At 40.8% G+C, this 13,800-nt stretch overlaps 1 protein-coding gene across 6 annotated transcripts in view; it reads left to right on the plus strand.

Moving 5' to 3' along the window:
* GPM6B (glycoprotein M6B) overlaps nt 1-13,800 on the plus strand; it is a 104,936-nt gene that overhangs the window by 55,630 nt on the left and 35,506 nt on the right. For 4 of the 6 annotated variants that reach the window (XM_081858762.1, XM_081858759.1, XM_081858763.1 and 1 more), the window contains exon 1: nt 11,266-11,465. The exons of the other annotated variants lie outside the window; for them this stretch is intronic. In XM_081858762.1, coding sequence (XP_081714888.1) covers nt 11,417-11,465 — 49 coding nt within the window. In that variant the 5' untranslated portion in view covers nt 11,266-11,416. Of the gene's footprint in view, nt 1-11,265; nt 11,466-13,800 lie in introns of those variants that run through there. 6 annotated transcript variants of the gene reach the window in all.

The raw sequence follows: 13,800 nt of genomic DNA on the forward strand, positions 1-13,800 counted from the left end.
AAAGAACACATACTGAAGGTTGTATTCTGCATAGCACTGTGTGAACATTCTCTCAGTACAAGGGATTTCTGCTTGTGCAATAGAATGTTCCTTCCTCTTCTCCCTGCATGCTCCCTAAATCTGTTCTAGGAGAGAGCACATGGTGTGAAGAAGGGGGAAAGTCCATTTGCACAAATGGAAACCCTTGGATTGAGAGGACATGTTAGTTGAATACTGCCTATTATCTGAAGGAGTTCCCTCTCCCTGCTCTAGGCACTTATGAGGGGCATGGTGATGGTGATAAACATCTTTTGTTGCTTATCCCTTGCATGTGGCACCTGCATAGCAGGGAGTTTTTGCTAGTTGTCGCTAACAAGGTGCTACTGCCCATCCAGACTTCTTTGGCTGCCACTTTGGTTGGGTTTTATGAGCCTGCCTGGTTGTTTATTGTGTAGGCTGGCTTCTGGGTGAGGCAGTTCAAAAGCCAGGGACCCAAGTTAAACCAAACCACCCATCCAGCCCCAAGCATAGCTGTCAACTTTCCCCTTTTTAAAAGGGAAATTCCCTTATTCCGAATAGGATTCCTTGCAAGAAAAGGGGAAAGTTGACAGCTATGGCCCCAAGTGACATCTGTGCACCGAGAGCAGCAGCAACTGTTTCTGCATTGGTTTGCTAGAGGACACAAAGAAGATCCAGCACCCCTCCCATTGCCTTGATACTATTGCAGTGCCAATTTAAATGTCAGGGACAGGCTGATGTGTCCCCCCACCTCAAAAACCCACTGGATAAAGGATTTTCAATATTTTTGCTACATTTAGATCCCACATTTCTTCCAGAGTGGCATTTGAATCATCACTAAGAGTCCTTTGCTCCATGCACTGACCAGACCCAGACCTGCTTGGCTTCTGCAAGGTGGAGGTCACCTGTGTCTGGAAGGGCTGTGGGTAGAGCACCTGTTTTACCTGCAAAAGGTCCCAGGTACAATTCCCAATCATCTCCAGTTAGACCTGCAGAACCACTTCCAGTCATTCCACACTTCTGTTTGCCCCATGCCTAGAAAGCACAGTTTCCCTCTTGCCCTGCACTTTCTGGGCACAAGGCCAAGTGGTTTCCCCCTTTCCTCATTTCCTGGAGGAAACCTGCTCTTTAGTGCTGAATCAGAGCAAACGTCAATCCGGAAAGAACCAGAATTGCTGTTTGCTCCAACTGAGTGCTAAAGAATGATTTTCTCCAAGGAAAAGCAGTGGGACAAGAGGAAGGGGGTGAAAGCCCAGGACTGCACTAGATGGACCAATAGTCTGGCTTAGTTTACAAAAGCTTCCTGTGTTCTTGCATCTTCAGTTAAACCCTGGGACCAAGTACAATCGGCACTTTATTAACATTGATCATCCTTAATTCTATATAGTGGATAAATTGTATCTACAGTTTACTGCATTCCATTACAAATTAATATTAATTGGTTATATTGATGCCCCCCCGCCCCCCCCAAAACTCACTGTAGTGCTTTTCAAAAACAACAAAAGTCTCCTGTGTTGGAATTGGCTTGGCCTGCAGCGTGGCTTTGATTTTCTGATGTTATGAGAAGCATGTGACCAATTAAGGTCTGACAATCAACTGATTTCAGTCAGTAACTTGGGGAAGGGTTGCTAATTATGTATAGCCCTGTAAGTGTAGCAGAGTGATATGGAACTGGGGAGATAAGACCCACAAATAACCCAGCTGGAAGACAGAAAAATGGCCTGTGACCATCAGTTTAAATGACTCTGCTTTAAGGGCATACAAAAAAGAGAGAGAACCCTCTTCAAGGCATTTGGTTCATATTAAGCTTGTTTTCTTGCTATCATTTTTTTTATTGTTCGGATTCTGGTAGGACTCTGTTGTTTTTGTTTAGTACTTTTCCATTTTTTACTTTCTTCTTTGTCTCATTGCATTGATTGCATTTCCCCAAATGAATTTATTAAACGTATTTGCCCAAAATAGTGGGTTTTGTTGCACATATTGTAGCGCAGGAGAGGTGGGAGTGGTTTACAATTCTATTAATAACGATAATTTCCCTCACTGTGAGAAGTGAAGTTACAGGGAACCAGGCAGAAGACCTTCTCGGCAGTGGCACCCTCCCTGTGGAACTCTCTCCCATCAGATGTCAAGGAGATAAAGAACTACACAACTTTTAGAAAACATCTGAAGGCAGCCCTGTATCGGGAAGTTTTTAAAGTTTGACATTTTATTATGTTTTTATATTCTGCTGGAGGCCACCCAGAATGGCTGGGGAAACCAGCCAGATGGGCGAGGTATAAATCACCTATCTATCTATCTATCTATCTATCTATCTATCTATCTATCTATTTTACAGTAAAGTGTCAACGCAACCTGACAAAAATAAAATGCAGCATAAGGAAATTCAAAAGCAGATAAAATTTTTAAAACTCTTAACAATACAAGATACATAAAATGTTCACTCAACAATAAACTAATAAAGTACCAAGCCCTACCTATACCACTAAAAGTTGCCCCTTCTATGTACATGTTTAAATGTGAGGAATAATGTAGGTAGAACAGGTAGAGTGAAAGGTAGAAAATGCAATGGCACTTGCAGGTGATACTCAACTAAGTCATACGCTATGAGTAATCAACTGAAATCAGCATGATGAAGCCACGTGTCCATCAGTTTCAGCAGGTCCAAAGTTGGATTGAACCCTGCATGTTTACATCTGTGCAAAGCCAGCACGGATCACAGATGAGAGAATATGCCAGTTGCCTGCAGCAGCAAAGACAATTGGCTGGCACATCTATAGTGCAGTTTGCTTGCTAAAACGGTCTGAGTTTTCTAATCCACAAATAATTTAGCAGCTTCTCATGTACTTTTGGGGCACAGTTGTTACTGAGGGGCTCTCCCTTGAATTGTTACTTGGAGCTTGGCCTTGCTGTCATTTTAGTCTCCCTTAAGGTATACTGTCCTCTTGTCTAAAAAGAGAGGTTTTCTTGCCCTGGCTCTGTGAGCAGAAGGCTTAGGGACAGCTCAGACAAGGAAGTTCTGTTTGTCATTGGGTTCTAGTTTGACACATGGGTATTATAGATGAGGGTAAATCCTTTGGTTGCCCGAATTAAGCCTAAAAATAGGATGTTTCTGTATTGCTGCAGTTTATCGTCTTGTTCCATCCTCTGCTAACTAGAGCCTTCAGGCACTGAGGAGGCCTCAAATAAATGAAGATTCCTACCTTTTTATATAAATAAAATTGAAGAAGAAAGGAGAACAGCAGCTTTTCTAAACCACATTCCATAGATATATTTTTTATTTTGGCTTTATTTCAGATCAAGTTGTGTTGAACTTCCCATTGAAAACTACACTAGTCAGCCATTCAGCCGTCAGTTCAGGGTGAGGTGAATTGCACTTCATGTGTCTACTGACTAATGCAGTTGGAATGGTTTTCTTCCTTGGGTTTCAATTCTCTTTGAAAATTTCTCTCCTAATTATTTGAAGTCTAATGCCCTCTTCTAAAATAATTAGGTTTTGTGCACTTTCAGACTGTTGCAACTGACAATACAAGGTGGGTAGATGTCTTGCTGTGTACTTAAGCAGCGTTGTGCCTGCCTAGCTTTTTGCATGAGAAAATGCCAGCCTACCACCATTAAGAAAGAAACTTCTGTAAGTATTAAAATGAGTTGCCTAGACTGATCTCTTTAATTCTAAAATAGAATAACTATCACCACAAAGTGGCTCTGAGCATGAAATACAATTATCAATGAAGTAAAGATGAGTTTTAACACCATCACGTGTCAGTAAAATCATCTTAAAGACATTGCATTAAAAAAAATCAATGTTTATCATCCTACTGTTTTCTGTTAGTCAAACTTTCCAACTAAACATATGTCCCTCTTTCGTTTTAAAAAAGAAATAAAAATGGGTTAGAGATAAGGCAGACAGATAATTAAACTTCAAACACTGCTGCTGCGAAAAGTCTTGCTGCTTTTTGTTTAGGCTTTGAAAATGCAGCAGCTTAATGCCGCTATTGTATGGAGGGAAAATATGCTAATGTGAAGCACATTTCCCATCAGAATCCCTTTCAGTCATGTCATAGTTGAGATATGAATGATGATAAAAGAGGAAAGAATGGAGAGGCCTGTATTATGAGAGCACTGCTGTTTTGTTGTTATGCATTGAGAAAAGGGATGAATAGAGATGAAGAGTTCAGTCACCCATGAAGACCCATGGCCTCTTGGCTGCTCAGGGATGAGTGGGTTCTCATGGACTCAGTCTGTGCTTCCTTCCCGGCCAGCTCTTCTGGAAATCTTCCCTTCTCAGGCATCCCATATCTGGGGCCCTGAAGTACAACAAGGCCATGTACAATTAACTCGTTAAGTTTATGAGGGAGCAAAGTCAAAAGAGGAGACTAGCCCTGCCTGCCAGCTTATTGGCCTTGGGCTTTCCTAACAAATGGAAAGGTTAGAAATATAAATAATAAATAAAAATTTTTTTCCAGTGGCACCTTAGAGACCAACTAAGTTTGTTCTCAGTATGAGCTTACATGTGTATGCACACTTCTTCAGATTTTTTAAATATATTTCTACTGCGTCAGACCAACACGGCTACCTACCTGAAATGGAAAATCCAGATTTGATCACAAATTTTGGAGATTTGAGACTGCAGAAGCTGCTTCATGCATATCTGTGAACCCTTGTTCCCAAGCAGGCAAGCTTCTTTCTTCAGCAGTCTTTTAAAGAGTAGAGTCTCTGCGTCTATATCCACACAATTTCAGGCATGTCTTGCACATCTTCTCTGCCTACCTCTTCATAAATGCATGTGTAATTTTCAAAGAGAAGTGAAGCCCAAGGAAGAAAATCATGTGTTCTTGGCGCCATGCTCAGAACTGATGTGCTGACTGCTGTGTTTGCCATCAATGTATTATTATTTTTCTAAGAGTTAGAGCTTCAGGATGCAATCCTATTCACATTTACCTTGTGAGTAAGCCCCACTAAAAACAATAGAATTCACTTTTGCGTGTAAAAGCATAGAATTTTACCAGTTACCATAGCATGAAGAATTTTGTGATGCATGAACTTTGAGTACAAGAGAAAAACTAGTCCATTTGAGGAAGTCCTTTGATGGACTTGCTTGCCTACCTGAACATGTCCCACCTCTGATGCGCGGATGGAAAAATAATAGTCACAGATCATGAATTTTGTGTGGCAGGGGATACAAATCTGTGATGATTTTGCCATTGGTTTTAGTGGGAGGTCAACTGCACTTAAGATATAAAAGCAGGTAATATTTATGCAGATTTCTGCCCTGCCCCCCATTTTCTCGGACTCATGTTGAGTTTCCCAAGGAAAACGTTGACAACCCATGTCTAGAGTAGACAAAATGTTAGAAATAAATACTGTAGGCAATAATCCTGCTCTGGCAAGGCAATTTACTAGACAGCCAATCTGGTGATGCAGAATCAAGGCTGCTACTCTTGTCCTCAACTCACCCTACAGTGCTTTTGTGTTCAAGTTCATTGTGTATATAAAATCCCCTACTGTTTTGAGATTTGGCAATGCATAGTCCCAGACTAAACATGCAAATTTCTTAGCTTCTGTCACTTCAAGTAGTCCAATATTAAAGTAGACTTAAGAAAAAAAAAATCACCTGGAGTTTCAAAGAGCATGCTCTACTTGAGTGTATGATACAGTGTTGATGTGAGTGAAAGAGAACTATTAGACTTCAGCTGTCATTATTGATTGCTCCTGATTTGCATTCTCTAGGGCACTGTGAAGGGGAGAAAGAAGTGTTATTTTTTATGCATACACAGGGGGCCAATCAAGACATGACTTGAGCCTGGGTTTCTTATGCACCAGGTATGAGGGAATGGCAGCTTAGAAGAGGTTATGGAGAGCGCGGTGATAAGTTGGGAGCTCTGTAATCCAGTATTTTAATAAGAGAATTTGTGAAGAATATTTGAAGGTGGGAAAGTACAGTGCACATTCAGATGCGATAGATGGCTTGTGACACTTTATCATGATAACCAACGCGTATCCACTTCTTTAAAAGTGGTACACGAAGGACTGGAATTGGGATTTCTGAGTACTTAATTCCACAAGGTCAGGACTTCAATTTGCTGTGAGTTAAAAAGAAAAAAGGTAGCAATGTAGAAAAAAGCAATCCCCTACAGGATCTCTGTGAATGCAGTAAATTGTAAGCTGTTATCAATTATGCAAACTGGTATGTGATCTAATGAAATGAGACTTGATTAGAAGGAGGCACACTCCATTTCGGAAAGAGAAGCAGAGGGAGCAGATCCAAGGTGAAATCCACAACGAGCACAGCAGAAGAAAACGTTTGCCAATATATTTACAGTATTAAAATGTGAACAGTACTTGTGTACAGATAGCAGTCTAACAGACGTCTGGATTAAATTCAATGCTGGTGACCCACTTTCGATCCAGCGGTGGCATCCACTAATGCTTACACCAGTTTCCACATCCTAGTGCAGCCCTTTACACCCCCTGAAAGTATTTATGGACGGCAGAGGAACCACACAGGTCAGCATAGAAGCTGGAATTGGTGCCTCTGGATCAGTAGTTGTGCAGTGGGAAGGACAGCATAGCTGGATTTCATCCATCTGTTTCTTTTAAGGTCCTGGATATGTAATATACCTGGATTCAAATATGAAGGCCTTGTTTGGATGTTATGCTAAAATATGGTTTATATTAATGAACCGGAGTGTACCTTGGGTTCACGTGCTCCCTTTTACACCTGCAGTGAAGCCACAAGGAGAATGGAAGATATTTTTTTAATTACTTTTGGGTTATATGCAGTTTAACTTTATGCCTGAACCCAGAAATGCTGTGGGTTAACAATGGTTTATGAAACAGGCATGTTTCAATAAATCGTAGTCTAAATTAGCCATGATGTAACTGACTGCTTGGAAGAGAGGTAGAGTCCTATCGCAGAGAAGTGTGAATAAGGAAACAACAGTGGAGAGAAATAGTTGCTTCTCTTCTTACCCAGAGCTCTCTGCCACTGAGCGGTATCCCCACACTCCTCAAAGTCCTTTTTGTTTGCCAGAGTGCTTGGAGGCAGAAGTGGGAGGCTTTAAAAGCATTATTTAAAATTATTTAATCCTGTGGGAAGAACGGTTATTTATCTGCAGATGCACACACACACACACACACAATATTACTAAATGCGTCCTTAAAAACAATACAAAAGTATGAAATCAACAAGGCTTTGAAGTTGTTTGCAGCTTCACCCATGCATTGAGGGACAATGTGGTGTTGTGCCTAATGAGTTGGGCTAGGACTGTGAAAGCTCCAGTTCAAGTTTCTGCTCAGCTGTGGCCCTCACTGGGAGATTTTGGGCCAGTCTATAGTGCTCTCTTGTCTAACCCTCAAAATGGTTGTGGTGATAAAACTATAGTTTGAAGTAATAGAGTTCATCTATGGAATTTGCTACCACAAGAAGTGGGACCACCTACTTGGATGGCTTTAAGAGGATAAGGCAACATTCCAGTAGAATAGGCTATCAAGAGCTACCAGCCATGATGGCAGTGTTGTACTTCGACTGTCCATTGCTGGGAATCATAAGAGTGCTGTTATTCTTACTTCCTGCTTAGGGGCTTCCCATGGGCATCTGGCTGGCCACTGTGAGGATGCTGGACTAGATGGGCCACTGTTTTCATGCAGCAGACTCTTCCTATGATAAGATTGGGGTGGAAGAATCATGAATGGCATCCTGAACTCCTTGGAAGAAGAGATGGCTAAAAAACAAACAAACCCCACAATGGGACTGCCATGAAATAGCTGTAGCTGGAAAAGAATGCACTTGCTACTTCTTCTGTCTCACAATACAACAGCTTCTCTCTCCCTCCCTAATGTTGGATCAGGGTTTGTTGAAGTTATGGGAAAGGGAGGAGTCATGTCTCTTGGTCTTCAAACGTAATTGTGCACAGACTCTTTGGGGCTGGACTCATCTGGCTACAATGGAGAATAAATTCTGGTGCATGAGGGAAGAAAGCCCTTTGAAGTGTGTGTGTGTGTGTGTGTGTGTGTGTGTGTGTGTGTGTGTGACACACACACACACACACACACAGAGAGAGAGAGAGAGAGAGAGAATAATTGGTTACTATCAGGTGACAGATAATCCGTACCATTTTCTGCATGTCCTGTTTCCTATATCTTTTAGCCAAAAGTTACATTTCCTATGTGAGTGAGTCAATATTCTAGACCAGGACCAGTCACAATTTCCCTTCTAATCCACACACGTTAATTTAGACTATTCCGCCCCTCATTTTTTGTTTTTAATGTTGAAGCATCAAGGTGTAGGGAGCAATCCTCACAGTCTGTTGTGTCATAAAAAATTTCAGATGCTGGTACTGACAATGTAAAATATTTCGGCAGAGAGGATGAGTGCTGATAATCTAATATGCATTTAATTTGTGCTCATTAATGTAGATCTGCTTCTGCAAATTTGAAAGACATCTGTTCTAATGTCTTGACTTGCTAGTCTAAGTAGGGTGGTGGCCAGAGAAGGAAATTTGTTTTCTGTTGATGACAAAATTCACAAACTTAGCTGGGTTGTATCTATGTTATTCTTTCATAGCCTCCTGTAATGCACACTGATCATTTCGAAAATACTTCGAATTTTGAAGGACATAAAATTGTGCTGCTTCTCTTTTGTCACTGATTCTCTCCCAAGCCTTGTCATATTATTGTTTCCAAATTTCTCCTGAATTGTGTCACACTTGCTTCCAATTTGGTGTTCCTGGTTTCTGTCGTTTGGATATGGTTCACTGATAGAATTGTTTCTTGCATTTTATGGGGGTGAAGAGTTATCTTATCTTTAAGGATACATATATTTGCACTGGTTCCTGCGAGTGCCCATCCCATTTACCATGGGCTAGTGCAGATGTGGGGAACCTTTGGCCATCTAGATGTTGCTGAACTACAACTCCTATCATTCTTGGGTGTTGGCTATGATTGCTAGGACTGATGGGAGTTGTAGTTCAGCAACATCCAAAGGGCCAAAGGTTCCCCAATGCTGGGTTAGTGTTTGAAGGAGGGAGAATGTAGGAATCTTCTTTAACAGTGTGGTGTGGGGAGAAGTATAGCTGCAGATATAGTGGTGCATCACACAAGGTTGAGAGCCAGTGTGGTGTAGTGGTTAAGAGTGGTAGACTCGTAATCTGGTGAACCGGGTTTGTGTCTCCGCTCCTCCACATGCAGCTGCTGGGTGACCTTGGGCTAGTCACACTTCTCTGAAGTCTCTCAGCCCCACTCACCTCACAGAGTGTTTGTTGTGGGGGAGGAAGGGAAAGGAGAATGTTAGCCGCTTTGAGACTCCTTAGGGTAGTGATAAAGCAGGATATCAAATCCAAACGCCGTTGCTGCTGCTGCTGCTGCTTCTTCTTCTTCTTCTTCTTCTTCTTCTTCTTCTTCTTCTTCTTCTTCTTCTTCTTCTTCTTGGTGTTGTATGACTGAAAGAGAGCTGTTGCATCTCACACTAGATGTCTTGGTAGTCTCCATATGATGCTAGAAAATGTCTTTTTAAAAATGGAGTTGGGTTTTAGCAGTAAATATCTAGCTATATCTCAGAGGTTTCTCATAGGGAAGACCATAGGGGGAAGCCATAGCACACTGTTCAGATAATGCAATGCTTTGCTATGCATGCAATTTCCAAGGCTCCTGGACACACACATTTGGTGAACTGTGGAAACGGAAAAGCGATGCTACTCAGGGTTCACAAAAGTAAGGCCTCAGTCATGTGTATTGAAAGCGAAAAAGAACCCATGGTATTAGCTAACCTCAAGCATGTTGAATGCTTCACACACACCCCCACCCGTCCACACCCTGGAAGACAGGGGGAGATAAGTGGACATGACAGGTGAGAAGTCCCAGGAGCCATTGTAGTTGTGATGAAGTAGGAAAGGGTATCCAATTGTTCTCCTTGCTGAATTAGCTGTTCCTTTATGCTAACTGTCTCTTGCGCTGAATTTAGCAGGTTGGTATTTACCTGGGATTTTTGACTTTGTATTTGATAGCTTTGTAGTCTAGTTTACTGCTCTCTGAGGACAGATCTGAGCATTGAAGAAAAAGCTCATGGGACTCTCAGCTCAGAATGCAGGGGATGAGTGGGAAGAAAACATGTCTGAATGCTGTTGGTCACTGCAGGCAACCCCTGCACATGGAAATCTAGCATGACAAAAGCTCCCCAACTCTCCTTCGATGCCAGGAGTTTATGACTCTGAAGAATACCTTCTAACACACTCCATGAAATAAAACATTTCATCTGGTTTTTCATCATCTGTATTAAACTTGAGAATACGGTTCATGTGCAAATGTAACATCTGCCTCAGATCTTAATCTTCAGATCCCCTGTGCACAGTACTAAACAAACAAAATAACTGGCAAAGAAAATGTTTGATTTGCAAAAATCTTCAAGCCAACGTCTATTACATGGGCTCGGCGAATGATGTGCTATGCTCCGTCATCTCCTGATAAAAATTTGCCTATGTCTGGATGAGGACATCCTGTCGTCTTTTTTAAGCTTCTATTTCAATAAGGACGCTCCTTCGTAAATAGAAGGAATCTAACTTTGGAACTTGGAAAGTTGAGATCTTATGTACCTCTAGTATTCATCTCACCTGTGCACCTCCTCTCTTCACTGGTCATAATAGCTTAACTGCCCCAGAGATGTGAGAACCTTCTCACTACCATATAAGCACATGGTACTCACATAGTTATTTGATGGGCATAGATGTGCATTTATTTTCTAAACTGCGTTCGAACCATGCATCCTTCAAGTCAAAACCTAAAACTACAAAGGAAACAGGCATGTTCTTTGTAAGAACTGGGGGCATGTGGAATTAATAAAAATTCCAAGCATAATAAATAGGCGATCATCATGGGAAAGGGAATCTTGTTGTCATGTGATGCCATGGGCTCTCCTTAGAGATGGTGAGGGGTGAGTGTCATCGCTGAGTCATGCAACAGGAGGGGGCTCTGCTCACTCCCTCAGATGCAGCCCCTCTTCTGATGTCACTAATCTATTCTGCACCACAGAATTGATTAACATTCATAGGGAGAACAGGAAAGTAGAGACCATGTGAAAAAAGGGAAGCTAGCTGGGTTTATCCCCCCCTTCACGCTCCCATTGCAAACACACAGAGAGTGGGGAGACAATCGAGCACAGACCTGCTATTTTATAACTGGGGTCTCTGACGTATGGCTGAGTGTTTCCTGGCAGAGATCTTTATGGACCAGTAGGCAGATCGAAACTAAAGCTGACACGACTTTGTGCATTTTGGAAAGGAGCGTAATCTACTGTAGTGAGGAACAGAGCCACTCAATCACTGCGGCGGTAAATAGGAGACAGAAGGGAAGGAAGAAAGAAGGAAGAGAGACTCTTTGCTGGGGGCGGGGAGCGAGAGCATTTTTGGTGGATGGTATAAAGCCAGCCATGGAAACTGCAGCGGAGGAAAATACAGAACAAAGCCAAGAGAAAAAAGGTACCAAGGGGACCGAACAATAGACTGTTTAAATCTTTTTAAGAACCTTAAGTGAAAAGATTTAGGCTATGTTTGTCACTCTCTGTAGAGCAGTGCTTAAATTATCATTATGGCATCTCCTAGCTTCCAGTGGTTTTTATGCTGTATGGCTTGACAGCAGATTAATGGAACAGCCATCTCTCCCAACATCTCTAAGTTGGTGTTTTCAGCCATCTCGAATCCCATGAAAAAGCCTGGACTGCATTTTTTGCAGCTTAGAGAAAAATTGTGTGTGTGTCTACGTACATACATACATACATACACACATGCCTTATTCACACATTTTGAGTCTGATGGTAGGAGTTTGGGTGATCCAGTATTACTGTAACAGGAAGCTTTCTGCCAGTGTAGACATAATGGCTTGTTTTCTTTTTCTTTCTTGTACAGCACTTATGTGTTGCATTTCTATAATATTTGGGGGAAGAGAATGAGGCAGTAATATTATGCAAATAATTAAAGTGCACAATAGTGTTTGGGGGCAAATGTTCCAATTGAGAGACTTACAGACCAGAAAATGGCAGTGTGGCAAGAGAAATCAAATCTGAATGTTGCTGGTTGTTGTTATTCTTAAAGATCAATGAAACAAAGTTAACAGCCTGCATTATTTCATTCGATTGCACTTCTCTGTAGCAGGCTAGTGTAGTTTTTTAGAAACTTTGCAGCCATTTACACTTATATAAAACCACTGACTTGAAAGGGAATGAGCACACACTAAAGGATTGGTTCCAGTATTTTATCTTGTTTGAGAAATTCTAAAACTTACAGGACCTGTTATATATATATTGTTACTAGTGGTTTCTTTGTATTTCATCCTAAATTGCAAATGAATACTTCTAAATTAATGGTTTAGAGTGTCCGGAAAAGAACCTGTTAGTTAAATGTACAGTGATGCAATACATATTCCGCAAATTTTAATTGTGTTGCTCAGTGAAACATCTAAAACATACAATATTATAAGAGCTTCAATTTCAATAAAGTACAATTTGGTGAACAGTTCAGCCATTGTATAAAATAATATCCTGAATATTCTACCTGAAACATTACAATGCTAAGGAATCAAAACATATCAAAACACTAGCATGCCCATGATGGGGACAAACACCCCAGAAGGTTGTTTTTGTTGTTGTTTCAATGGATAAAGTTGTTTTTAAAAGGTGCTTCTTATAAAATGAGCCCTCCAAAGTGTGTACAGATCCTTTTTCAATATTGCTTCATAAGCAGTTGCATTTTGAATTTCAAAAAATACAATTAGCACTCTTTGTTAAGTGAACGGAAGAGAAAATTGTGTACCTCCAGGCCAAGAAGTGAATTGTACTTGAATGAATGTCTTTGAAATCAGGGAAACTTTAGGAATGGTGTGTAAGGTGTATATTCATTATTTCCTTCACCACACCACCCTTGCAAAGAAAGTTAATTGGTGGCATCTAAAGAACTGCTTAGCTTTTGCACCAGTTTGATGGGATGGATATAATCTATCTGTCTATCTATCTATCTATCTATCTATCTATCTATCTATCTACCTATGATATCTATACTATATCTATATATCTCAGTGCCATATCACAAACCCCTATTGAAAGTTTTCTGTATTCCAGAAGCAGTTTGCTCTGCAACTTGGGATGGATGTTGTGTTGCTGTTTAAGAAACACAAGTGCGAAGTCCCCTGAGGCTCATAGTCTTTTTGATCATGGTCCATGTCTAAAGCATTTCAGGACTAGTGTCATGTATGTGCCTTTAAACATCACCTAAGCTTGCAGAGTCGTTCTACCTTTAAGATGACACTTCTGTTTTTGCTATTGTATCCTGACTTTAGCTGGTTTGCTAGATTGCATGGACTTATTTGGAAGTATACCATTTTCCCTTGATCGTCTGTAAAGGGTGCAGCTTATAAAGTCTTTAAAAGAAAGTAATCACCCACGTTATGATGTTCCCCTTTGTAGAATGGGTTAGGTTTACAAAGATAAATAAAATATGAATAGCTCCCCTCACCTAAAACTCAGACCAGACTCTGACTATTTATGCTTTGGGTATTATTACTATTTTTAAAAATTATTTGCATTTCTAAATGGCTATTTCGGAGACATTCCTAACTGAAATCAATAGGATGTAAGCATTTTACTAGGCTTTGAAATCCTGTCAGGTTTTTTTTCTCTTTCATTTTTTAAATAGAATTTAGATATGCATAATTTCTTTGGATGGTGTTTTAGATTTTGTTTGTAGCATTTAACACCCAATGACCTTTATGGATATTACTGTGGGTTGTACAAAAATAAGAATTTTGTACTGTTTTCAGGTG

This window comes from Podarcis erhardii (assembly GCF_964252035.2).
Source record: "Podarcis erhardii genome assembly, chromosome: 4".
Lineage (NCBI taxonomy): Eukaryota > Metazoa > Chordata > Lepidosauria > Squamata > Lacertidae > Podarcis > Podarcis erhardii.